Source organism: Myripristis murdjan, chromosome 19 (genome assembly GCF_902150065.1).
Source record: "Myripristis murdjan chromosome 19, fMyrMur1.1, whole genome shotgun sequence".
Lineage (NCBI taxonomy): Eukaryota > Metazoa > Chordata > Actinopteri > Holocentriformes > Holocentridae > Myripristis > Myripristis murdjan.
Window position 1 is genome coordinate 11,252,996 of NC_043998.1, and position 27,539 is coordinate 11,280,534.

Below are 27,539 nucleotides of genomic sequence, written 5' to 3' on the forward strand. Positions count from 1 at the left end.
ATACAATTTTCCTTAATGATGAATCACAGCCAAAAAAGGTTATGATTTGCAATGGTAATTCTTTCTTCTTGTCTTCTTCAAATGCAGCTAACAGCCTGCCTTTAGTCTCTCCATGTTTACTTGTTTTGCTAAGATTGCCAATATCATGCGCACAGATCATAATCAATACAATGTTTGTTAAAAAGACAACAAATGGCCCTTTTCTGAGATTACCCAAGACAATAGATGATGAAAAACAAATCGAAAGTGGAACTACTCCTTTAACTTTTTAATTCCATGTTGCTATAAACTACTTAGGAAGTAGAGACACATCATAATCAGAAATGTTTAACGGCTCACTACTCTGGCAAGAGTGTCAGTGGGGAAAAAAAGAGAGAAAACACAAAGTACACAAAAACACTGAGCAGACGCTTTCCCTACAGCTCCATTCTAATTTAACACAAAAATACTGAGGACAAAAGTCATGTCAGACCCCAAATTATCACATCCTTCTTAATGGCTGCCTCACAAGTTAATTTCCACTAGAGGTGTAATGACTCATTCATTGCATGGATGCTTCGATTATAAATTCTGAAGATTCAGCTGCATAGGTCTGCTAAAAGAAATAAATAGAATTAATCAGTCTGACTTGCACTGATATAAAATGCTTTGAATCAAATCAATCTTTGAATGAAAAATGCTATATAGCCCAACAGTTTGCTCAGTCAATGAGTCTTTTGTGTCATATGAAGTGTCTAAGAAATTTTACCTTGTGCCTTGTGAAATATTGTGTACTTGAAACTCTTAAACACCGACCTCCACTTGGAATTCCATGCTCTGGACATGTTCATACCACACAATTGCTCAATATACTGTTAACTATGTGGAGCTTGTACAGAAAGCCACATACATGGCAGGATTTATTAGCTGCAAACTAGCCCACTAGGTAAAAGGTTGACTATTTGTATGCTAAAAGCTTTTTTGTCCTAGACTCAGCTGGTGCTACCTGGCTCATCAGTGTGTGGCTGTGTAGTGCTGGACCTAACTCAGTGGGGGGTGCTCCTAGTTAATAATGTAGCCAATCCATACAGCACTTGGACCATGAAGCCTGAGCCTGTCATTTGGCCTTACACAACATGCTCTGACAGTGAAGGGCTCCTACTGCAAGAAACTTTAGCACGGCCTTTCTACAGCACACAAATAAGAAAATAAGAAGACACAAACAAACAAACAAACAAAAACAAACAAAATAATTAAATAAATTAAAAAATTGCTGCTATATCACAAATAAGTGTTAAAGTCCAAAGTGTAGCATGATGGCTTGAGATAGATACTAGGCCTGCAATGATTAACTGACATAATCAACAAAATCAATAGATGCATTCATAAGGGATTTTTAAGCAAATGTGTCACATTATTTATTTAAAAGTTGCACATTTTAATGAGATTTACCATTTCTTCAAAATAATTACAAGCAAAGGATAACTTTCTTATGTTAGTACGCCTTCACAAACAGCATCCTCCATCTGCTCCTCAAAGAACAGAACTCAGCAAAGCTTTTAATTTTCAGTTACTGTGCCATTTTGCTTTTTTGATTACTTATTGATTTGATTACTTTGATTACTTACTTATTGATTACTTATTTACCCAACTACCCGTTGGTTGCAAGTCTACAAGATAAGTAATTGACACAACAGGCAAGGATTTATCAGCTACTCACTTGAATTCATATTTGCCAAAGTCGCCTACTCAACATCAGCACTTGGATTAAACACAGCATTACAGGCTATAAGGAAATGATTGCCTAAGCATGACTGACAAATCAACCAGGACTGATCCACCAGGGCAGAGGTGCTGGCCTCATTCTTGATGCCCGCTGCGGCCAGACTGGCGGCACAAAGAGGTCTAAGCCATGCCCCAAAAACACTGACTTACTGCAGCTACTTAGCCTGTGCTACCTTCACTGAGCACTGCTACATGTCACATGAGATGTAATGGAATAAGATTTTGATTTTATGTTTATAGTGTGAGATAAAATTATGGCTTTACAAATACAATGCCACACCTTAGCCTATTTTACCACATGACAGATAGGAATATCAAAGGAACAATTTCTGATATAAAAATTCATTAGTAATTTTGCTTGTACAAAGAACATGTATTGTACAACAGCTGCCTTTAGGGAAAAAAAACAAACAAAACTAATGGATTGGACTTAGTGTAGTATGTTAGTGTTTCACATCTGTCCTAAACCTGGAAACGTTTTAATCAATACAGAGCAAACGGAGCAAACAGGAGTTATCACACCACAGCCCCGACAGCCCTGCATCGACAGGAAGAAACCTTGTTGAGTGGAAATATAATAGCAACTATACTCTTATTCCTGTTTTATTAATAATGGACTACACTATGTTTCACCATCTATCCATCCTTTTCCCATACCCACTAATACATATTCAGTGTCACAGAGGGCTAGTGACTATCCCGACATGCGGCCCTAAAGCCCAATTCTTCACTCACTGCAGCTTCACGGATTGGGAAAATTTTATGATTTATTTCCTATGAGCTAATATTTATCTTGTTGATAGGCTGCAACCAAGCTTAATAAGTCTAAACATGGTTAAGGGCCCTTTCTTTTGAATAGTGATCTTGAACGTGATGTAAAAACATATACCCCCTAAACGACATTTTCATCTGCATTTTGGATATTAGTCGCCTATCCAAAATGGTGAATATAAAGCTGGGATGTTGTTTCATCCTTGTTAGCTAATGTAGCTCCCATGCAAACACAAACAATGCAAACCACTCTCATAAAGAAGCCTCAATATGCTCAATCGTGTGCAAAAGCCAAGAAATAATCATAATCATGGATACTCTGCCTTTTTATGTGACTGCAGTCAGCCAATGGTGTTGTTATAACATGTAGTTAAGTGACATTGTTTAATTACTGCATCCATACAGGTGACATCCAGGGGAAAGAATGAAGCCATAGGGAGAGATGAGCATAACCACCATCTGGCAAGGGATCACTAAGGGCTGTCAGAGTCCTGGCATTACCAAAAAGACCGGAAGAGCCGGTTGTGCTTTTATCATGCTTCTTATTCTCAAAAACCATTGGCAGAGAGCATGCTGAAGCCTACTGAGTATTTCATAGTAATTCCTGTTTCACAGAGCAGGGGCGTGTTATGACAAATTGAGACTTATCTGCGGCCATCATGCCCTTGGATCAGACAGGCTGTAAAGAAAGATAATGCATGTTGAAACATTCGGCTGTGTCTGTACACACCAAGAAAACTCCAGTGAGGGATTAGATCAGCAGTTTTACACATTCTTTGCAACACTTGAGAAAACACAGACTGGAAATTCATTTTGCCCCCTTAAATGCAGTCGGCAGCAGTTTTACTGTCAAAAATTGTGAAGTTTTGTTTACCACTTCATTGTGGAACTTTTCTTGCTGGTGTGAGATTACAGCAACCTCTTCACTTATAAGTCATTTTCCCCTAGCAAGCATCCCTCCCTGTCTATCAGAAGAGCTGATGAGTCAGGGCCACAGACTGGAGGATTAACTGTAAGAGCCGCCTTTCTACCTGCCAGGTAATATGTTCTGGCACCTACATGACTCACTACTCAGCCCTGAGTGGTCCTCATTCACTAAGAACAGAAGGGACAGTTTTCCCTTGCATCTTCTCTGTGGCTCTCCTTGTTTCCGAGCTGTGTATTATGTCGTATGAGGGACACTGTGTGATGTTCATGGCAGGGAGTTGCTCTTAAGCACAGAAGAACGAGATGAAATTCAAGCTCCAATAGAGATTTCTGTAAAGATTGCCTTTCCACAGCTGTGTATGAATGTGACTCAACTTGTTTGGTTGAGAGCCCAGCATTCATTACAGCAGACAGTATGGAACCGAGCCTCCAATGCAGTTATCGGAGGTGAGCCTTGATAGAAGTCTTCACTGGCAGATAACTTTTCATTTTCAGACTAAGACTTGGGTGATATGATACAGGCAGAGTGATGACAGTGAAGCTTTGGTCACAGGAGACAATACATCAGGACAGTTGGACAGCCACTGGGAGTGACACAGAACGGAACAGTTTTTTTTAAAAAAAAATGAGATTTAAAAATTTTCAAGACAACTAAAAAGATATGAACAGAGATAAATAAAAAAAAAAGTTATGGCACTGGTGGTGATACAAAAAAGGTTTTGTATGAGAGAAAATGGGACAAAACGTTTTTTCAATGTGTGTCCTTAGGCCGAGAAAATGCACTAACACACATCAGTGGAACTACACTCTTAAAAAAAAAAAAAATCAAGAAACAACCCCCTCTTATGAAACTGGAACAGTCCAAGTGCCTAGGCCAATCCCTTAAAATCAAATGTGATGCTGTGAAAACAATGGGGGTGTTGTTTTAACACCATGTCAGGTCAGAATGATGCAATCTGTAAGAGTTTCTGAGTCTATTTATCCTTATTATGAGAACACACACACAAAACAGAAACAAATAATTAAGAACTTAAATTTTGGATGAGAAGGGGCAAAAGAAAAAAAAAAAAAACAGCAACAACAACCTGACCTCTAGCCATACCCTCGGTGAATTTTTCACAACCAGTGCTCATTTTTGACAGGTGAATCTGTCAGTGGTGGAGACAACTTCAGACTTTTGAATCTTTAAACAGAGGAAACTGTCTGACTGGGTTTCAGCAGACAGCACAAGCACAGAGCAAAGAGAGAGCAAGCAGGAAGCTGGCAGGAAGCTCTTGACTCAGGGAGGAAGAAGAGGAAGAGATGGCAGGGGCACCGTGTCGCTGCCGCTGTGCTAATCTGATGTTCCTAACAGGAGCCTGGACCTGGAGGGCGAGAGCACTGCTGACACAGCGCAGCATTCATCCAGAGAGGAACTACCCAAGCAGAAATCACAAAGGAGAGGTTTACTTCCTGTTCTCAACGCACAAATTCAACACTTAAAAGGCAGATCATTAAAAATCATGGGCTGTTAAGTTGCCCTGGTTCACTGGCTTCTATCCAGTATCACTAAATATTGACTTGAATAATGGACAAGCCATAAGGTATTCCTCCAGAGGTGCAATTTGCTAGTTTGGGTTTCCTCCGTTGTGTGAGACAGCCAGGTTTCCATGTGTAGTCTTATCTAGGGCCCGAAGGAATTAGGCTACTGAACATATGCTACAGATTTCCATGGCAACAAGAGTGGGGGGAATCATGTCAGTGGCAATGCCAATACGCTACAATTTTTTGCTGCATCAATGCACTGTTTTCCAGTGTAAGCCACAGTATGAAGGAGAGCATGTGTGCCAAATTCATTCTGTTGGCTTGGTGGAATGTCCTGACGTGGCCCTCTTCATCAGACAGGCAGTGGCGAGGGAAGATGGGCTGAAATAATTCAGACATAAACATGGCCAATGAGCACACTGGTTGAATCCAAGTGGACTGGTTTTAATCCAATTAACGGGAGGAGAGCCAGTGGAGTGGAGCTGCGATAAACGGCATCATCCATCATGCTGGGACAGTCACAGACACTGGGATCGACTCAGAGAGCAAGCACTGAATTTGAGGGCTGAGGGCTGCCTAGGCCATATGCTGCTAACACATAAAATAGGTTATATTGGTAAGGCATGGAAATGTCATGGCTGCCTTGATCAATAATAGTCTTTTGATTAATACTGTATTGTGCTGGCACCAAAATAGAGAAAATATTTATATGTTTGTGAAACATTGTGGCTCATACAACCACATCTCTGTTGTGCATCTGTGCTTGGTGAGTGGGTTGTTTTCTTGAGACAACCTTAAGAGTCAACATACTGATTCAGTACACACAAACACTTCCCAAAGTCAATGGGTCTCTACTAGATGAAAACAAATTGAAATTACCCAAGGACAGGGCTGTTGGTGCAGTCTCCAAAGCTGAGAATAACAAGGCAAAGAAAGTGTTTTATAGGACAATATATTGCAGAATAAACTCTGAGAATGGCTGAGGTTAAGCTGGGCTCATAGTGCTCTGTTGTTTCTATATTTCATGCTCTGTCACGGCTCAGCAAGGCTTGCCTAACCTCGTTAGGCTCACACAGAAGTGTGTTTGAGTGTGTGTGACTTTGTGTGTGTGTGAGAGAGAGAGACTAAGAGTGACTGTGCGTGTGAGGGGGAGAGAGAGAGAGAGAAAAAAAAAAGAGAGAGAGAGCGAGCATAGGGTAGACAAGAGAGCATGTTCTAAGTACTACCTCATATTGTTTCTAAAAGCTTTGTTGTCAGAGTATACTTGTGTGCGTCCGTCCCTCGCTGTGACCAAAAGCGGTGGATCGAAATTGTGTGTACATGTCTGCATGTCTCCATGTGTCTATGTGCTCAGCTGACTGAGGCTGGAGTCTGATTGGCGATGGAGGCAAAGGCTTGTTGCTATGGGGATGCACATCATGAACACAACGGAAGAGTCTCCAGGAAAAACAAAAGGAGTTTAGTATATGATGCAAAACCGCACTGGCAGTGGGAGCTCCACTAAAGTTTCATTCTTACAGAGAGCTATGGCTGATGGAGTTATGATGTAGTGCGGGCACCTGTGTATCCTGGCTAAATTTTACATCTCTTAAAGAGTAAGCAATAGAGGCTGTGACGGCCTTAACTGTTAAGTGGGGGGCAACTGCAAGGAAAACAATGACAGCGGCAGGCAGAAGTCGAGAAAGATGAAAGCCCTACTGGAGCCTGATGCTGAATAAATAATGACATCCATTGTGGGGAAATTTGACCAGGCCCTCTGAAAATCAATAACTAACAACCGGACCATGATGCCCTGAGTGACTCAGCAATAACTTCAATATACTGGCGGCGGTCAATATCAGCTGCCTGGTTCCGTTCTGGGAGACATGACACTCAGTGAACAGCCAACACTTCTAAACAAGTTTGTGCGAGAGTTGTTGAGAACAGATCATCTTTTGGATTACTGGAAGAAAATCACTCAATCACGATCCCACATTGTCCGTTAGCCTCTCGGGGCAACGGCCAATTTTTTGGGTGGTCCAATATAGCTGCAAATGATTCTGTTTCTTATACACAAGTCAAAAATTCCTCCACACAGTACACAAACACCAACACTTTTTGTAGATGTTTTAGACCAGACGATATTTCTGCCAATGTGTTGTACCTCTTTCACTATTGACACGGATTGTTTACCTTCATAAAACCACTCAGACTACAAATGGCAACTATTTGGACTACAATGGAAACAGAAATGAATGGATGGTAGGGGTGTAACGGTACATGTATTCGTATTGAAAATTTTCAGGACAGGACGTTGGGTTCGGTACAGAGGTGTGCAGCACGGGTGAGTTACCACATAAATATAATACATGGCGGAACATAAGTTTCACTTTCATTTATCCATAGCCATGTGCAGCTACACGTGCGAAACAGTAGAAGGCAGCAGTACGCCGGGGAAGCGTCTAGTCTCTCGAAGAAGCATAATAAGCTACACCTGAAGCATGACCTGAAGCCTGAGCACTGATGTCATGGCTACGGCTAATGCTACCAAAAACCGGGACTAGCGAGAAACTAGAGCTTGAAGACCGTCCCTTGTCGTTAAAATCTCCTGTTTGGGAACACTTCGGCTTCCTGGTCAAATATTGCAACGGACAAAGACAAGTGGATAAAACAAAGGCAGTGTGCCGACATTACTCAGCTGAGATCGGGTACGTTCATGGCAACACGACAAACATGCTACTTCATTTGAAACGGTGTCATCCGAGTGTGAATATCTCTGGTACAAGAAAAAAAACACCTTAGTGCAAACACAGCTGACTACAGCATTCAAGCAGCCTCTCCCTAGCAATTCAGATCGGGCCAAAATTATAACAACTGCCATCGGAGTTTTTATATATTTTGTTTATTTCAGCATATTTTATTTATTGGAAAACTTATTACCAGCACTTGCCAGCAGTATTCTATTTTTTTTCCATATTTTTTTTTATAATGTTACAATAATGTTCCTAACAATTTTGTTCATTTTGTTCCCATACTGTACCAAAAATGAACCGAACCGAGACCTCAAAACCGAGGTACGTACCGAACCGTGATTTTTGTGTATCATTACACCCCTAGTGGATAGATAGATAGAGACGTAAATAGAGAGAGCGAGACAATCTGTTTAAACTCAATAAAAACTGGGCACGCAAACTGGGGTTTTTACACATTTCACACTGTGGACACTCAAGGATTCAGAAAACAATGAATCATACAATGGATTAATCTATTGCAGCACAGTCCATTCCGGAGATAACTGAATGCAGCTTTTTAATAGTCAATGCTGAAAAACTCAAGTCTCTGTTTTTCAGTAAGTATGAAAAGGAAGCCTCTTCCATAGATAGTTGACCTCATCAGTCATAGACCTTGGCTATTTCTCTATCACACAGCACTGCTGCAAGCCCAATAAAATAACAAATTCTTGCTTTCAGAAAACACTTGACAAGTCCAATAATTTCAGACCATCAAATTGTGAGGAAATGTTTACCACATTTGCATCATTTGCATGGCTGTGTGTTACTGGACACTGGACTTTGTTCAGGTCAAAGAGCACTCCAACAAACCTGACAGTGGGTTAAATCAAGGGTTGTCTGGAAGTCCGACAAAAGCATTATGACAAAACTCATATTTTAATCGCCCTTGGACTACTTTTCATTGGGATCACATTGCTGAGGTCAATCTATCTGTCCAGGCAATCCACTCAGCACTGCCTAAAATGTAGCACATACTGTACAGCTGTGCTAGGAAGATCCAATGGGGGTGGGATTTCAGTTTACAAATCCGGCTTAGCCAGATTTTTGGTGCATCATAGGAAAACATCAAAATGCAGGCTTTGATTAGATAACCTTTGATGAAACTGAGGATTTGATCCATAACTGTGAGGTTACTGAATCCTCAGTGAGCCTTTCATGAAGAAAGACTGAATGTGAAATAAAGTCCACAGTATGTGTGACAGTAGTAAGTGTCTAAAGTGAACAACTCCAGTGAATAGCATCAATTACAGCACAAAGCACACACTAGCCAACACACCATCGAAGTGACTGCAGGCAAAGACAACTCTAACACAACAAGCAGATCTGCAAAATTAAGCCCTCTGTCATTTGTACACTCAGGCTCACAGCTCCAAGTGACAGCATCCCCATGTAATACAACCCTACAGCCTGTCCCGCCCTCAGCTTCCCCATCAACTGGCCAAGCCAGACCAGTCCTGTCCTGTGTCCCAGGTGCAGTCAACTGAGTGATGTGTTGGCACCCGGCTGGTTACACAGCCTTGGCTCTTACCTCCGCTCTCGGTGAGGCAGCGGGTGCTGCTGCTGGCGTGTGATGAAGGTTGTGCCCCACACCGGACTACTGTGGCTGTTCCTGAGCCAACCCATCGGAGGTGATGAGGGGTAGGGAGTACTTCGAAAGCCATGGTCCGACTCTGTCTCCGCAGTGAGAGATGAGGCCGAGCTCCCCATCACCACAGCGATAGGAAATTAGTCTTTGAATGTACTCTAATAGGACGACTTGGTTTTTGCTTTGTGTCTTAAAAAGCTGACAAAGGGTCCACAGTTGTGTTCAATCACAGACACATATTTTGGTGAGCAAGCTAGGAGGATTTCTGGAGCACAAAAGTAACCCTTAACATGTGTTTGTATTTTCAGTCTGCTGCTGAGAACCTTCTATTTCAAAAGGGATGAATTTTCTTCTGCAAAACTTTGAGGATGCTTGAACAAAAAAAAAATCTAATAAAAAAGCAACAACAAGGAAATCAAAGGTGAAGCTATTCAAAAATAAGTGTAATTCGCAGGTGGCTAAGTCTGCAGACTCAGGTGGATTTCCCACAGTGAGTGGGAGAAGTAGTACTCAATCCAAACTATAATTGGATGCCCCAAGCACTGATTCCAGTTCAGCAGTAGGTCTCAGAAACGGAAAAATACATTTCTCTCTCAGCAGAAGCTTACAATTCTCTCCCTTATAGACTTAGAAGTCTCTATGTTAACACTCCGTACCATGTTTTGAATAGTGCCACTCATAATTCCTCCTGCATTGCTCCCGACACATCTCCCCTGTCTGTGCTGTCAATCTCATGCCTGCTTCCTCTTTCCTTTGCACATGCTCATAAGATTAGGCAGAACAGAAAGAGGTGTGTGCACAAGTAATTGGGTTCACCGTCAATCAGCATCTCTGCAGCCAGACAGTACTCCACTGCAGTGTGTTGTGGTTGGTTTAAAAAGTGGTAACAAAAACAAAATCCATCTAAATATAGACTGCAAAGTATCTGATTGGTTGTGGAATCCTAAAAAAATCGTGCCTCCCAGGAGATGACATTAGTGGCATGGTCCATGAAGACAGCTGATGTCGTGCCATCAGTGATGGCACCGACTTGATCTTGATGGAATGTCTTGATGAAAGAATATGCAGTCTACCCGGAGTTGTTTAGAACATGCACACTGAGGAAGCTGAATGCACTGCAGCTCCTGGGCAGGGTGTTGGCACACTACAAGTATGCCAATATCCAAGTCTCATCTTTCAGATATCCAGTCTAACTAACAGCTGCTCTGGTGGTTTAGCAGGAAAACACCCCTCTGCATATCTGACACTGAATTAAAACTTCATCTTTCAAACCTTTGGGAAAGGCTTTCTGCGAGATCACACCACTTGTGACATTTAGTGAATTTCAGTAACAGGCATAACTGTCAAAGGATTTCCACTTGAATAAATTACATGGACTTTGCAGTTTAACCTAGAGACAACCCAGATGTCGAGAGGTGTTTATGCAGAGTTTTAAAGGAGTAAGCTCTTTAAACTTCAGCAGTTCGCGTTGGCATGAAATGTTCCCTGCTCAACAACCAGTTCTGTGTACTCTCCGACAAAATACCCAAGAGGAGTGCTCCGTTTCAGGCTGTGGTGTTCTGCCAACGCAAGGACGGGAGATGATCCTAGTTCCCGCTGTCTGAGAGACGGCAGAGCTTAATTTCTGTCTGATCCCGCTGAGGAGGCCGACCAGTCTAGTTCATCAACTTGCGCTCGGATTTATGTGTACTCGCTGGCCTGTCATAGCAAGTCTCTACAGGCAAAGCAGCTGAACGAAACAACTATCATTCCAACAGAGGTGTCAAGCGGAGCTTTACCCCGTTTGCATGCATTTTGTTGAGTATCGATAGCCCGTATAACCCTGAGGCGTCTAACACGAGCGATATCCCGTGGCTTTTAGCATTGTTTCATCCAGGATTTTAATTTAGGCATATATTTAAAATTAACGTTATTATGGAAATAACGCATAACAGAAAATACCCGAGCACAAAGCTACAGTTTAGGCTTGCATGTTCATGACATGCTACGTGATAATGATTAATTACTAATAACGCAAGCACCCGTGGGCTTTTAAATTATTCCACAGCGCTGCAAAGCAATACTTGTATAAAAGGTATGCTGAATCTGTCCGTGTCCTGACCAACTCCGTAGCCGAGTAGTAGCGGCATAGAGGCCGGGGACAGTATCATGCAACAAGCGAATTGTTGGGCTCGAAAAAACGTGAAAATAGGCAATAAGGTCTCATCCAGAAGAGGGGACTCAGTCACAAATTTCACCGTCTTCCGCCGGGTCCATTCCACCCTGAGCTCATATTTTCGGCGTTTAGGCTGTAGATGCTGAGCCTTGTTGTCTTATATTAAGAGACATCCTCGCTCCAGTCCCGTTGTCGCTCTGGAAATACATGACTACCCACAGTGTAGGATTGCTCCATAGACTCCCGGTGTATCATTCCATCTGGGTATGTTATCGTCCCGTGATATATTCTGCTTTTTTCCACGGGCTTTAATTCTCCCTCTCTGATAGCCTGAGTGCAGTTGACGAGGATGCAATCTCTTCCTAACAGCGGATTACTGGAGTGTCAGCAGCGCGCATGCGCAGTGGCCCATCGACCAGAGGAGCCGGAGGGCTACGTTCAAGAGGTTTAAATAGTCCTAAACCTCAACAGAGTCCTTTGCGTAAAGGTTTTAGTTATTAATGTGAATATTGTCATTGCAATGAATAATACTCATGAACTCAAAATAATGCCTGGCCAAATTTAATGCTTGTTCTACAGGGAAATGCTTGGTAATGAGACATTTTTATCTTTCACATGTCACTCTTTTACACGAGGGTCTGTTGTTGCCCCCTTTCTATACATCATCATATATTTAATCAGTTGGTTCTTGAAGATGAAGAAGGCAAACCCAGTTTTTGTAGTCTATGCTAGAGGAGGTAGTGAAGGGTTAACTAGAAGACAGTGGGTGACTGCAACACTCATCATTGCTCAACTGTCCCTTCACATTACTGAGATAAGCCTTCAAACTTCCCCTGTGCTCTACTCTCTCGCTTTCTCCATCATGTCCTCTCTCTTCCACTCCCTTTCACTTTGCTGACCTCATTCCTGATCTCCCACTCTCTTTCTCCCAATTTGTAGAGAATCATAGACAAAACAATGGATACTTAAAGCATAGGCTACAGCAGTGTTTCTCACCACTGCATTTTCCCTATGCATCCTTCATGTCATTAAAAACAGTGAGTTAAGCATTAGCCAGAGAGTAGCTATAGAACTACCACTGCAGCAAAAGCTATAGGCCTTCTGACTGTGTGGGAGTGTAGTCAGTCTGCGACTCTGTTTAACCAGGTTCATGGTGCCTGGAAGGGTGTGTTCTACATGCACAGGGCTCTTGGGAGCTTTTTCCTGTTTTGTAAGTCGTGTTGAGCCTAAAACTGGTTCCTCTACACCATCCAACCACTACTTAATTACCAGAGAAACATGACAAACACTATGGGTGTTGATCGAAATTGTGTCCAACCACAATACCAGAGCATAATACAAATGCTCCAAAGAATGCTTACATCATGTAGCAGCACAAGTTACTTTTTTCTTATGCAACCTTTTTTAAACATTTATTTACACTCAGTTTACATTATGCATTTGCTATAAAATTATAGTTCAGCCACCATTCAATGTCCAACTGCAACATTAGGTTTGGCAACTGTCAGGTTAAATCATGTTCTCACAAACCATATTTTAACAAAACTGAGTTCTGACTGAATGACAATCCAGTTAATGAGGTACTAAAGCAGCAGGAAGTGGTTGTCCTACAGTAAAAAAGAAAAAAAGAAAAAAAGAAAAAAAAAAAACATCATTGTGTGACCTTTAAAAAATTACAGCTCATAACCCAGACCAAGCCAGAGGACTGTAGTCCTTTGTTAAGGCTGCACCTGTCTATCTTGAGACCACCTGCCCCTTCTGGAAGTCAGCTCACAGAGATACAACAGCTGTCTCAGTCAGTGAAGAGAGAGACAGAGAGAGATAGACACAGACACAGACAGACAGACAGACAGACACACACACACACACAGAGAGAGAGAGAGAGAGAGAGAGAGAGAGAGAGAGAGAGAGTTTGGATTTCATATCACATTTCAATTCACCAGGGACATAGAGGGGAAGGGGGAACAAGGAGGATGTGAGACGATTTTACGGAACATTGTAGGCTGTCATTACTACGTTACACCAAAACGTCTTGAATGTCACATGCATTTTCCCCACAGCAGATAGGCTCCAAGCCTTCAATCACAGGACCTATAGCTGTCGTTCACCCAGACGGTGCAGGCCTCAGGTCAGCAAACATCCACCCTGCCGAAGTGTCCTTGAGCAAGTCCCTGAATCCCTACTATCTCCAAGGTCCTGTAGCTAAGCTTGCACTCTGCCCTCACCGCAGCAGTGCAAGTCAAAGAGCAGTGTTCCTAAGTATCTCACTTTGATTAATTAAACTATTATCCTGTTCTTCACAATAAGGCTGGAGTAAAATGAGCTTCACATGCTTAACGCGCCGGCAGAGTTAATTAGGTGAGCTATTTCCATATTTCCAAGCCATCTGTGGATAAACTGAAACAAAGTCTCACCTTGGCAGCACTGTCACCAAAATTAACATCAGCTACAATGTAGCCAGATAACAATTCTTAGAATCCCATTGAAACATCAAGCGCCAGGGACACCGGGGACAATGTAAACAAAGACACTGTTTGTCATTTGTTTGACATGGTATGCACTGCCAAAAAGCTGTGTACTTCGTTAAGTTCATTCAGAAATATGCTTACCTCAAAACACCCGGTCGGTTTAAAGAAAAATATCCCTATTTTTCACTCGTGAGCGCGTTAACTTTTCCCAACCATCGACAGGATAAGTTCTTCCTGGGTTGCACTTTGGCGAGTGTTAGCTGCCGGCTAACATCACCTTTCCAGGAGTTAGCTTCGCACTCCGGTGCATTTTTAAACCGGTTGTTACAAACACATATATTTCCAGTTTATTTCCACTCAATAGACTACCGACGAGACCGATGCGATCTCGTACGTTTACCTCAAACACCCCAGGAAGGAAGGGGAATCTCCAAGAAACGAGGGGAGACCATACGTACGATTTATGCGTACGACGGGGTAATCTGAGGTAGGAGCGCAGATAAATGTGCGTAATGAGTATTCCAGAATACGAGGAGAAAAACTCAATTTCCCATACTGAAGAGATCCTACATCTTCAACTAGGATATCCGGGTATGCGTGTCGTCATCATTTGATGAAAAACATATACATATACATTACAAACCCAGTCGTTTTATTCAAATACATTAGGAAAAAAGCTCGAACTCATTAAGTCTTGAAATTCTTGATTATCTAGACCAAATGTAGGCCTAAGACTGGTCTGACATAGAATCAGCCCTACAAAAACGACATCCTCCCCGTGTTTCATGAAATATCTGATATGGACATTTTTCTTTTTTCTTCCAGAATAATGCGCCACCCCATTAATTAGCTTCTTGTGAAAATCCAATTTAAATCTAACTTCCAAATCTCACACCAGCTTGTCAAATAGGGCGATTTTATCTACAGACTACCAGTGTCATCTAGTGGCACACTGTAATATTGACCCGCAGCACTCAGGTTCTCTTTGTCTATATCTACTGTAGTCTTCTGAAATGAAAAATAATCTAAATGGAAAAAACGGCATATCTTATATCTCAGATCCTTTTACGAGTTTGATACAATACCTCTAGTGAAATTTATTATCTGTAATTGCGGGCACACACAATGACCCCATTGCAGAAAAGAACATTATTCACTATATGCAGGCTAAATGACTAAGCTTTGAAGTGTCTGAATGACTCACTTTGAAGTCAGGGCTGTGACACCTGCTCTTCGGCCTTGTCAGTTTCATAATAAAATCTGGCACAGTCCATTTGGTGGGTGGTTTTATCTGAAGGGCCCAACAGTAATATGGCATAAGAGGTACTCTGGACGCCCTTTATTCGCCAGCTTCTGGGTTATGGGTCTGTTACTCTGCCTGCACTACAGATGTGAGTCGAGCCCCCAGTGGCTGAATATAGGACCCCAGTGGCTTTTAAGTGGGTCAAAGGGGCGATATGCAATGAGAAATGAACATACACAACAATACTTTCAATCAGGCTTGTAACTGCCAGTTGCTGCTTAAATTAATGTTTAGCCTATATACAACTGCAAGTCTTATGAAGCCAGGAAGCCCAAACTGGCTATAAAATTCTTACAATATTTCCATTTAGAGTGGGTCTTACAGTATATAAAGGTGAGTAGAGTGGTACTATGGTTCTTTATACTTTGAACTATTATGATAATATTCCTGCTGTGCTGTCTGATGGTGAAATCCCTGGGCTCATATACGTGGTGTTAATTGTTTTAAAATATTTTTGCAGAAGTTTCTTTCTTTTACAAGGCATCAGCATGGGCGGTTTATGCTGATAATTTCATGCGTCCTAATGTTTGAACACCACTGAAACGATCCTTAAAAAAAAAACAAAAAAAACGCAACAACAACATAAAAAAAAAAACAACTATCCATAGTATTCCCATAAGACATAACCTAACCTATATATTCAAACGTGTTTAAAGTTCACAGTGTTTTTACTGTAGAGTTGATTAGGCATACCATTGAAACGCATCAAGTTAAAACACAGCATGTGAAACCTTCTGTGAGTCCGGATTATCTCCATTAATGCCGGTGTCACCCGGTTTGTTTGAACCGGGGAGGTTCAAAGGATTAGGCTGGAGTTGGGAGTTCAATAATGAGATGGCATGGTGGACTATGGAAATCCATTAATGCTCTAATAATCAATCAGCTGGATTGACGGCAGACTGCGACAGGGAGACGCAGTCGGAAGCAACCCATTATTAGATGCTGTCCTAGCAAAGTAGGCTATAGGATAATCCTAATAATACACCAACAAAATTTATATTCCTTAGGGCTTATTACAGCGATATTAACCGGTGACAGTCACCACAAAATATGATAATATCAGTGTAAACCCACAACTGACACAGCATCCACTGTATATCTAAAGAATGGTGTTTTTTCGCTTGAGTTGAGTGAGGCGGGGCAAGGCATCTTTTGATGGACGCGGGCAGCGGAGTAAAGAATGAGTCTGGGCGGAGAAAAAAGTTGGACGTCGTTTCTCACATGTCGCTTGTGGTGCTCACAGTGCGGACCCCCTAGCCTACTATTGTACAGGAACACGCGCCTAGCAAGGTTTATTTATTTAGCTTTTCCAAACAATAACATACTGGTGTTCAAGTGTACTCCGTGGAGAAACGCGACACATTGGAAAAGGTCCGGGAATAACTTTTAAGCTGCTTGGGAGACGTCTTTGTCCAGAAGGTATGGGAATGAACGCATCCTTCAACACTCAGAGCCACTGAACGTCTCTCCAACTCTCTGCACTTGTTACACGTCACTAAAAAAGAAAGAATTAACCAAAGAAAGCTATGTCGTGACTTTACTGTGCTCTACTGGTTGGACTTACATGCTAGCGACGAGTGAAGTTGTTACTCCAGTCAACTTTTTAGGGAGTGTATTGTTTTCAGAAAGGCCAGTGTCTGTGCGTACACACTGTTGTCATGACAATGCTAGGGAAACCCAGCGCGAGGCACGTTGGCACACACAAAAGAGAGCAGCAGCTTCAATGCTCAGCTTTGCTTTAGGACATTCTTTGTTGCCTGAAAAGTCCCAAGAAACTCGCAGAAGGTCCAAACAAGTATGGCAAAGACTGTTTTGTCATTATGTTGCACTGTTTAGCCAACAACTCTGCACAAGATTAAATATTGTGTGCTTGATTAGGTTTTTTGCACTGTACTCTATCTGTCTATCTATCTATCTGTCTGTCTGTCTGTCTGGCCTGGGACAGTGGAAGATAGACTCAAGCCTCTTTGTGACAGTGTTGCAGCTAAGGGGGTCAGTATATGTGGAAACTGTTGGGTTAAGGTGTGTCCTGTGTTTATATGGGACAGATTGTGACCCTGCTACTCAGGAAAGGGATGCTTTTAGACAGCCCTTTGCTGTTTTATGGCCGACGCACATGTGGAAATGACTTGCTTCCACAATAGAGAGTGAGCAACAATTGTTTTGAGGAAAAGGAAAAAGATGTGTGTGTGTGTGTATGTGTGTGTGTGTGTGTGTGTGTGTGTGTGTGTGTGTGTGTGTGTGTGTGTGTGTGTTTCCATATGTGAAGATGTCTGAGTGTGTGCGACAACCAAACAGTAATTCTGTTTGCAGATATGTGTGTGTGTGTGTGGGTGGGAGGTGGGGTCAGGGTCACTTTACGCGGTCATGGCCTCATGTGAGACAGGAGGAGACACCAGCGACAGTTCAAGGAGGTTTTTGTTTGTTCTGTCATTACAGATGTTGCCACACACACACACACACACTCACACATACACACACACACACACACACACACACACACACACACATGCACAAACAGCTGAGCAGGCAGCTAGTGTGAGTGCAGCAAATGACAAGCAGGATGTACTGTAAGTGCTATGCTCTGATGAATGGTGATTATACTTGTTTACAATCTTGCACCAGGGAAGTTTTCACAACTCCCAGGTCCTTAAAGATGACAGTCTCTTGGATCAGTGCCATTAACTGTCCTGCAGTGCAACACCAGCAAAGTGCCCAAATGCCAGCATTCATTTTTGTCACTCAGGAAACACTGGGTGAGTGGTTCTGTGGGATAGCCAAGGAGGAGCTAGAGCCTCTAAAGTCAGGACACTTCCAGTTTCACACACCTTATCCATTTCATTTCTCTCATTACCTGAGGAACTTTAAAGGGTAGTCACTGCAGTTAACATCACCTTGCTGTCAGGGAAATGGTAAATCATTTTTAGCGTCGGAAGCTGGTGTGTATGATTGCCTAGCTGTGTCGGCCTTCCCCCTTACTCTATCTGTTGGGGCATGCAGCCGTGTCTCCCTGCTAGTCCTGCTTGTGCCCGCAGGGCCTGGAAACACACTTACATAGATACACAAATATATCCACACACAGTAATTCTCTTTCTCTTTCACACACATACACACCCACACCCCCCCACACACACACACATGGGGCAAAATGAAAACATCAAAGATACATCTGTTTCTTATGCATGTTTGATGGGCCAGGCAGGCAGCGGCTGCTCGCTGCCCCAAGTTACAGCACAGATTAGTATGCATGACTAGCTGGATGCTAAGGCGTGAATGTGTCTGACTCTGGCAAGGGAGAGATGGCACACACACATAGGTGTGTCAGTTTTTAGGGCTTCTTGTGTAGCCGGAAACAAGCCGGAAACCATTTCCATTTCCGTTTCTTTTACTACATGAGTCAAACATTTCTCCACACAAACACACACATTGATACTTTTTGTAGATGACATTTCTGACAGATGACATTTCTGGCATTGTGTTCTGCGTCTTTCTGTTAACCATCATAAAACCACTTGGACTACACACAGCAACTATCGGGCAGCTAGCCTATCTATCTATCTATCTATCTATCTATCTATCTATCTATCTATCTATCTATCTATCTATCTATCTATCTAACATAGCTTTGTGGAGAAAAGTCAATGACTGGAACATTGTCTCTACTTCAGTGAGTAATGAAAGTATATTAAAGCTAGTCAGCTGCGAATGCCCAGACTGTGATAAGCTGGGAAATGGCATTCACAGCATCCGTTATAGAGCCACAAACAGCAGCAAACACCCTGAACCAGAGCAAATTAACACCAGCATTCAGCTGCTTTTATTGTAATGCTATATAATTGGGATATGTGGTGGTCAAAACTGTTGGCTGGTCAATCCCTTCCTCCAATTAGGGCTGGATAACATGAACGTAATTAAATATCACAATATCTTTGATTGAGTACCTTGATATTAAAATTGTGACAATGTTATAAGGATGACTGTTGGTGTTTTGTATGATATTCTACACAATAGATTTTTACTAGAGCAACTATAACAGTCTTTGTATGTTCTGAAAAATGCACTCATCTACTGTAATTTAGTCATTAAAACGAGGAAAACTTGCTATATCACAATATTATGATATCTATGTACTCCTCCTCAGTCCTTGCCTGGTTATTATAATTAAAAGCTTAATTTTTGATGTGTTATAGACATTTGTTGTGTTAACTATTATATATTAACTATAATAGAAGCCTTAAGAGATTGCACGCACACATGTATATGTAAAGACAAGTTCCTGTGTCCTGTGACTTTGCAACACAATGCAGTACCTGCTGTCTCCATCTGCTGTTTGTGCTTTGCCAGGAGTTTTCTCTCAAACGCATAAGAGATAGGATTGGCTGCTTATCATCTTTGACTAGAGCAGGGCTTGGCCCAGGGAGACATCCCGAATATAATCGTGGTTCACCTTCCAAACATTCAGCACTTTGGATCACGTAAGTGTCTCCTCAGTTCAACTCGACAATATGTTTCCCCTCTCACCAGATGTTCCACCTAATTACCGAGCGGGCTTAGGGCGAGCGAGGTGTCACCACCCGTACACAGTTTATCCAGGTGCCGCAGCTGTGAATGACTCTCTGCATAATTACTTGGAAATAAGATGAATAATAATATTAATTAGATTCATGGAGTGTTTTCCCAAGTCAGAGGTAGTAGAGAGGCATTAGAGCAGGCATTCTCAAAGTGTGGCCCGCAGTCTGATGGCGGCCCTTGGAAGTTTCTGGTGGCCCGTGATGTGTTAACCTCTTGAGCTCCACCAAGGTCGTACATGCTGTAGCGGACTCAGCTTTAGAGCAAGTATATGGGATCATATGAAACTGCATAACCTCAGGAATCCTTTAGTACCAACTATGTCATGCTTGATTATTGCCAAGGCGCTAAACATTTCTTCAATATTAAGGTCAGTTTTATTGAGGAAAACACCAGCATGGCCATTTTCATGACCTCTCACCTCAAGATATATGAATGAAAGAAAGCACAATATACATTTCTTGGCATGACTTTAGTCTAGAATAGCCTAGTAAAGAGATGATTTGTTTTGGAATAATTCTGTGTTGTGGATTTTATTGTGTGGCCCTCAATCCAAAATTGGGTCCCTAAGTTGGCCCTAAGTCATCAAAACTTTGAGAACCCCTATGCTAGAGCAAGCATAAAGAAAGATGAAGAAACTCCCTCAGGTTGTTAACGTGTGCTTGACCGGAACAGTTTTCATGCTCTAATACACAAAACTAGAGTTTCAGTGTGTGTATGTTTGTGAAAGAGAGAGAGAGAGAGAGAGAGTAGATGTGTGTGTGCTCTCAGATCAATGGAAGTCTTTACAAGTGTGGAAATTTGATTCACTCAACTGAAGATAATAAATGACATCTATGACATGACACAGATTAAAAAAACCAATATACTGAGCAGTCACTCAAGTATGTGTACTAAATACAAAAGTCAGTAATGACTCAGTGGCGATGGCTAAGAGAACAAGGATTCTTTTGCTGGGATCAAATGACAGTGATGGAGAGCATTTGATAATCCTGGCCACGCTCATTTGCTTCTACACTTATTCAGATTCTCCAGATGTCAAAGGAAGGAGGACATGATACTGGAGAATACTTCTCAGTAGATACAGGAAAGCCTCAGACAGAGGAACCTCGACTAGCACTGCTGCCATCATAAATCACATGGTGTAAGGACAACTTTGAAATTCAAAACCTCAAAGATCTGAAAGGATTGCAGAGGCCCCAAGAGAGAAAGAGGGAGAAGGCAGAGGAGGAAGTATACAGAGGAAAGACAAAAGAACAGACTGTATGTGTGTGTGTGTGTGTGTGGTGGCGGTGGGGGGGATAGAGGGAGACAGACAGATAGACAGAGAGGTGTATGAATCATGCCCTGTATGTTTCCAGAAGTCTCAATGAAGCCTCCTGTTTAAATGAGTGATGATGGTGAACAAGTATTCATCATTACCTGTTCTTTCATGAATTCCTTGTAATGTACTCCAGGTGTTTGCTAACCATTGCCAGGCTAATATGTATTTATGTGTTCCCATGTAAAGGCAGCAGTTACATTGTAAGAAGAGGACGAGCAACTGGGGAAACCACTGGAACCCCATGGAGCCAGAATGGAGGACCTCATAGAGTAAGAAAGATGATGTCTCTATTTGTACTTACACAGTTTGCTGAGACCTTAACATGTTTTATTGTGTTCGTAAATGAACTTCCTGTCTCTATTCTGGGGCTTCCTGGAACTGTTGTTGCCACACGCTTCAGTGGCGTGGCATTGGGATTGGAGAAGCATTTTACCTATGCATGCTAGTACACTGCTGATTATTTTAGTCCACCAAGTCCCTTGGATACTGTGAAATGAGACTTGGTCATACACTGCAGGCCCCTCTACCCACTGAATGTATACGTTGTATGTCTCAAGGCAAAGCCACATGTTTTGAAAAGCCATTTGTAAGCATCAGACTTTGTAAAAGGCTGTTTAACAACATTGGCTGGTTTGTAACTGTTTGGGTTTTACTTGTCTCAGCTTAGGTCAGGACTTTTAAAGGCAGCGTGCAGATCACACTGGCTGCCTAGCTCTGTTTTAAAGACAACGTCTTGACAGGAGCTGAAGGAAAGCCCAGTGCTAACGCTGTGAAATGAAGGAAAGCCCAGTGCTAACGCTGTGAAGTGAAGGAAAGCCCAGTGCTAATGCTGTTCTTAATGGAAGATTCACAGTTTTTTTGGGCAACTTGTGGCATCATAAACAGATGCTCAGCGTTTCTCCGATGGCTCTTGTCTCTCATCATTTTAGTGGAACGAGTTGACAAGGTGCTTCAAGGTTTACAGCCGAACGTGTCTCGGCATTTTGATAGCTTATTACTTTTTATATTTGGCAAACAGCACTGATCATCATCAAAAATGCAGAAGGCTGCTGTTTGATTGGGTGGATAGGCTGTCAAGGAACTAGGAGATTATGTGTAGATAAGCCATTTTATATGCACAGGGAAGCGGCTAAAGCAGGAAATACAAGGAAGCACACAAACTCATGCAGAAACTTTAGGATGGATGCGCACACACATACAGAGAAGCACATAAAACCACACCTTAACTTCAGCGCACAGACACACACAAACATTGCCTCCCTTAGCTCTCCTTTATAAGCGGTGAGTCAGCAGAAAACAGAGAAAAAGCCCGAGAGTGATGCCTCAGAGGGGCGATAAGGGAGCTGTTTCTACCAAAGCAGACTCCTCCTGATGGGGGATGGGGAGCTGATTTGCCCAATCTTGCATACCTCTGGCCCTCAGTGGAGTAACTTCACTGCACAACACTGCTGGATAAGATAGATACTTTACTGGCTTTATCTAGTGGTGAACACTTCTCCCTGAGACATTCTGACTTCCATTTTATAACTTGACCTGTAGATTCAGCTTATAGTTGACTCCTCAATCCATTTGGTGACAAACTTAATGACTTTAATGATGTTTAGGCAATATTTGGATGATTTGAATACATGGTGAAACTGTAAAATAAATTCAAAGTACAGAAGAATTAGGATTGGGGAATATGGACAAAATCAAATAGAATGTCTGACCGAATACCTCAGGATCAATATTGTAACAATATTACAGGGATGACTATTGGTGTTTTCATAAGATATTTACACACAGAAGATTTTTGATAAATGATCATTAGTAATGCTGTATGTCATTACTTCTCGCTCCCCTGCCTTCCCTGTCTCTCTCTAGTCTCTTCTATCTATCTGTCTATCTATCTATCTATCTATCTATCTATCCTCACATAACCTACAAATTCCTGCGTGTACTCAGCATGTGTCAGTGGTCTCATTCTAACTTGGTGTGTGAAGCTTGCTCTCCATCTTTCACCACATAGTAGTTTCCTTTGCAAATATTCCTTCCCCTCTTTGTCAGCGCTGCTGTGGCTCGGCACAGCGAGATAAGAGCGGCAGGAGTTGTATCTTCTTGGCTCTGCTGCATGTCCTCTTCCCTTTTCCCTCTCAACACATTCTGCAGATAGCTCGACGGGATTGGCATTGTGTCGGGAGGAATGTGTGTGTGTCTCTGTGTGTGTAAATCACACACTCGCTCTTGTCATTTATTATACCTATCTCTCACAGCCAATAGATGCAACATGTATAATTCATACCTGTGACTGTGCCTAGGAAGGGATGCGTGCCTACATGCTTTTTCTTCCCTCCTACTTGTTACACCCCAACCTGTCAAGTGAAACCATTCATTTACACAGGAGCTGGCCTCCTTCATGTCTCATATTGACAGTGACACATCAGTGATTGTTGAATCATCCTCCTCATTATCAAACACCCCCCCTCTACCTTTCGCTTAATGATGCGATTACGCCACCGACCTGCCGCGGCTCAATGCCAAACAATGAAGTGACATCGCGGGGTTCCTGGCTTGCGCAATTCTCCTCTCCTCTCTGCCCTGTGAGTCACTGGTGAGTCAGAGTGTAAGAGGTAGGGAGGTGGTGGGGGGCAGTAAATGCACCCCCACGCACATGCATACGTACACACACATGCGAAAACACACATGTCATGCTTGCACTTGCACATACGCACACAAACATGCACCTCCTCTTTTAAGCTGATGAATGTGGATGATGATGGTGTGTGTTTGTGTATGAGAAGAGACAGGAGTAAAGGTATTTGTGTGTTTGTGGTGTCTGTATACTTGTATGTATACGCTGATACTCACACAGACACAGCATACAGACACCTCTATTCCACTCTCTCTCTTTTACGCTCACACACACACACACACACACACAATAATGAACACAAAAACATCCATAATCGCCAGCAGAACTCTAATACAGTTTGTCATTTTTAGACAAAGACCAAACGGCGGAATCAGTGATTGGCTGACATTCACTGCCATCCAATTACTGTTCTGTTAACAGAGTCTCTGTAAGATAAGGTCAAACATAATGATGAGGACATTCTGTTACTTTGCCACTTTGTGGTGTGCCATGGATTTATATCAGAGAAGTAGCAGGCACTCGGCCACTAGATGGTGGCACAACCATTAGCTTCTAGCATGGAGATTAATGGAGAGAAAAGATTATGGGGTCATGGCATGAAAGATAGTGGGAGTTTCTGAAAGCGAATGGGATGTTTACTGTCATAACAGCATCATATTTCTATGTTAGAATGGTATTTTTGAAGGATGGGTGTTCTTTATTGCCAAGTGAATGATTGTGTGGATACATAAATTAAGTGAAGTTCCGCCAACAAAATGATAGCAGCAGTATACCACATTTCACTTGTCTCAGCTTCGGAGAGTGGGCGATAATGCCACTTCCATTTTAATGCCTCATAATATCCCTTCTCATAACAATTCCTCCTTCGTTGTACAATGTTGAACTCCCAGGAGCCCCCTTTGCTGATGCGTGTTTGTTCTTATGTAGTCAAACACAATACATGCCAACTGCATATATGAAATCAGCAAGACGTTCTTAAAGGAAGCGTGGCTGAATGTTAGATGACTGTTAAATGTCTCATGACACAACCTGCCATAGCTTGACAGTTAAATGCAGGTGTTGTGACAGCCCCGGAGCAGTCAGCCGCTAGAAACTACACTATTACATCTGCATCAGACTTTCACTAGTGTTACACTGCCATGTAAAATAAAACGTCATACATCAGAAACTCAAAAATTCAAACTGGCATGCTAAGGGGGGCCACCATTCAGTTGTAGAGCTCATGTTAATCCTTTGACCTGCAGTTCCACTTGTCAAAATATCGTGATATTTTGACAGGGCAGTACCACTGTATCAAATTCTGGATCAACCATGCCTACTTGTGATGCCATCTAATGTAAAATATGAAGCAACTTCACAGTGTTTCAATCAGAAAATGTAAAAAAGGTAACTATGGAGACATGGAAACTGCTGATACAGAATATTGTAACAAAGCAAAGGCCATTGAGTATACAGTAAAATGTATAAATCCTCATACAGACCTCCCATGAGACTATAAATCACTTTCCCTATGTCTTCATTGTCAGTGGCACAGTTCCAGACCTTGCATCTTGATAATAAGTTGGACTGTCTTGGACCATATGCATGCTCTTGCCCTATTAGTTTGGACTTTAGCATGTATGAAGATATATTTTATGATGAAGCCAGTAATCCTTTTTGAAATTTATTTTGATATGAATTTGTGAACATATAATTAGACAAATAATTACAAACACAGATACTGCTGATTCCATGGCTCCAAAGAGTGGCCTGTAAATTAGGTGCTCTCAAATTTAGACCTGGGTAAAGCGGGTTGTTCTCCACAGCACGGAGCTGATGTTGCTTGGCTCTAAAACAAAAGGAATAAGCCAATGAGTGTTCATACAGTAGGAGCCCCCAGCTAGGAGGGGTTATGGGGTAAAATTCCAACTGAGACAATGGAAGGGGCCTGAGCAGGGGTGGACAGACGCCCTGCCGATACCTCTGAATTCAGAATATTGATTTGCCCCTGCATTTTGATATATTTTAGTTATCCGAGCAAATCGCCCAACAGCCAAGCTCCTCTGTGCTCAGTTGCAGCCTTGCGCTCAACATGGCCAGTCATTTTTCAAGAGGAAATACAGGGAGTCCTAACCACAGAGCAGGATGGACTTTCCTCTTAAAATCAATATTCTTAAATGGCCGTTTGGTCAGCAAGGCCACCACAGAATGTTGGATAATTTTGTCTTGGAGAAAAGCAGTGGTGGATTGCAGGTAGGGCTGGGCAATATATTGATTTTAAATTTATATTGTGATATGAGACCAGATATTGTCTGGAGTTTTGGATATCATAATATTGTGATATGATATACTGTTAGTGTTGTCTTTTTCTGGGTTTAAAGGCTGCTGTTCTGGTCATTACTAATGGCTGTTTATGAAAAACCTTACTGAGCCAATGAAGGAATGATTCATTGAAAACATGAATCATTCCTTCAATGCCATCGCAATATCAATTGTCAAGCTATTTGGTTGCAATATTTGATTTTGTCCATATCGCCCAGCCCTAATTGTAAGCCGTGGAGAGAGCTGTTGTGTTATTATGGCACGGGTAATGTTTCAGTGGACATCATAATGAGTCCAGAGTCTGAAACAGTGTTCATTTCCATAATAACATTATCCAGCGTTGTGTGTCAGCCATGGTTTTTTTTAACCAGTAAAGGAGATTGTCTTGTTATATCGAGGAATGTCCACAGTTCCAGTCTGTTTCCATCTCTCCCTCTGTTTCCATTCAAGTCAGAATTACCAAACTGGAACAACTTGCCATGGTGAAGTTACAAATCCCATTTGTAGGGGTCGAACTACTGGCACTACGAGGTTAAGCTGGCAGCTATCAGATCGGGATTTACAGCATTAGATTAATTCACACAGTCTATGGAGAAATGAGGGGAGGGGAATTGAGGTCAGAGCCATTTGACAGTGGTAACAGCCACAGTGTATCATTGAGGCGTGACCGGAGCGGGGCTTTATGCAGTGTGTCAGCCTTTCGAGGAAGTCAGAGACGGAGAACTGATGCTTGAGAGCTGCTGCCTTAAAATCACAGTTAGAAACCCAGAGTGCATTGTAGTTATGTAGATTAGGTGTTGCACTGGTTTGTCTATGCTGCTGATAGCTTGATGCGCGGCTACTGCTTTTTCACTGCTGATGCAAACCATGAGAACTAATGCCAATTGGATTAAAATGGCCGAGTAACACTCGCCAACTCACTAAATAAATAAAATATTTTACTTCAATGTCCAGTCCCAGTATCAAATTTTTTACTTTTTTACTAATATTTTATCAGTATTTTTTTTTTTTTTTCCATATTGGAATGTAATAGTTACAGTAATAGTTGTAAGTAATAGTTCTATTAAAAACTGTATGTAAAAATTCATTTGTCAAACTATACTGAAAAAAATAATTATAATAACTTGTTGATGTACTAAATTCTTGGATAACAGCACTATTCCATTAAACGACAAGTTCGCTGCTTTGGAACCACAGGGAGTGTAACTTTTTAATTGTATCTAGATAAATAATGTTAACACTCACATTATCATCAATACTGTTTTCAGGGTTCGTACGGGTGCTTGAAAACCTTGAAAATGCTTGGATTTTAATGTTATGTTTTCAAGGTTTGAAAAATGCTTGAATTTTGGGTAACGTGCTTGTAAATGCTTGAATGCTTGAAATTGTTACCATATTTCTGGTCTGACTAAATGGACCACTTATTAAATGGAGAGAAATAAAAT

The 27,539-nt window shown here is 41.9% G+C and overlaps 1 protein-coding gene across 2 annotated transcripts in view; it reads right to left on the reverse strand.

Annotated features, from left to right (window-relative positions):
- The window catches only part of capn15 (calpain 15), a 44,693-nt gene extending 30,306 nt beyond the window's left edge, over positions 1–14,387 (reverse strand). Inside the window, exon 1 of one of the 2 annotated variants that reach the window (XM_030077594.1) lies at positions 14,107–14,387. Coding sequence is in view for 1 of the 2 variants with exons in the window: in XM_030077593.1 (XP_029933453.1) it covers positions 9,286–9,464 (179 nt within the window). In the remaining variant the exon portion in view is untranslated. Of the gene's footprint in view, positions 1–9,285; positions 11,852–14,106 lie in introns of those variants that run through there. The other variant, XM_030077593.1, reaches the window with a different exon arrangement.
- Between the last annotated feature and the right edge of the window lie 13,152 nt (positions 14,388–27,539).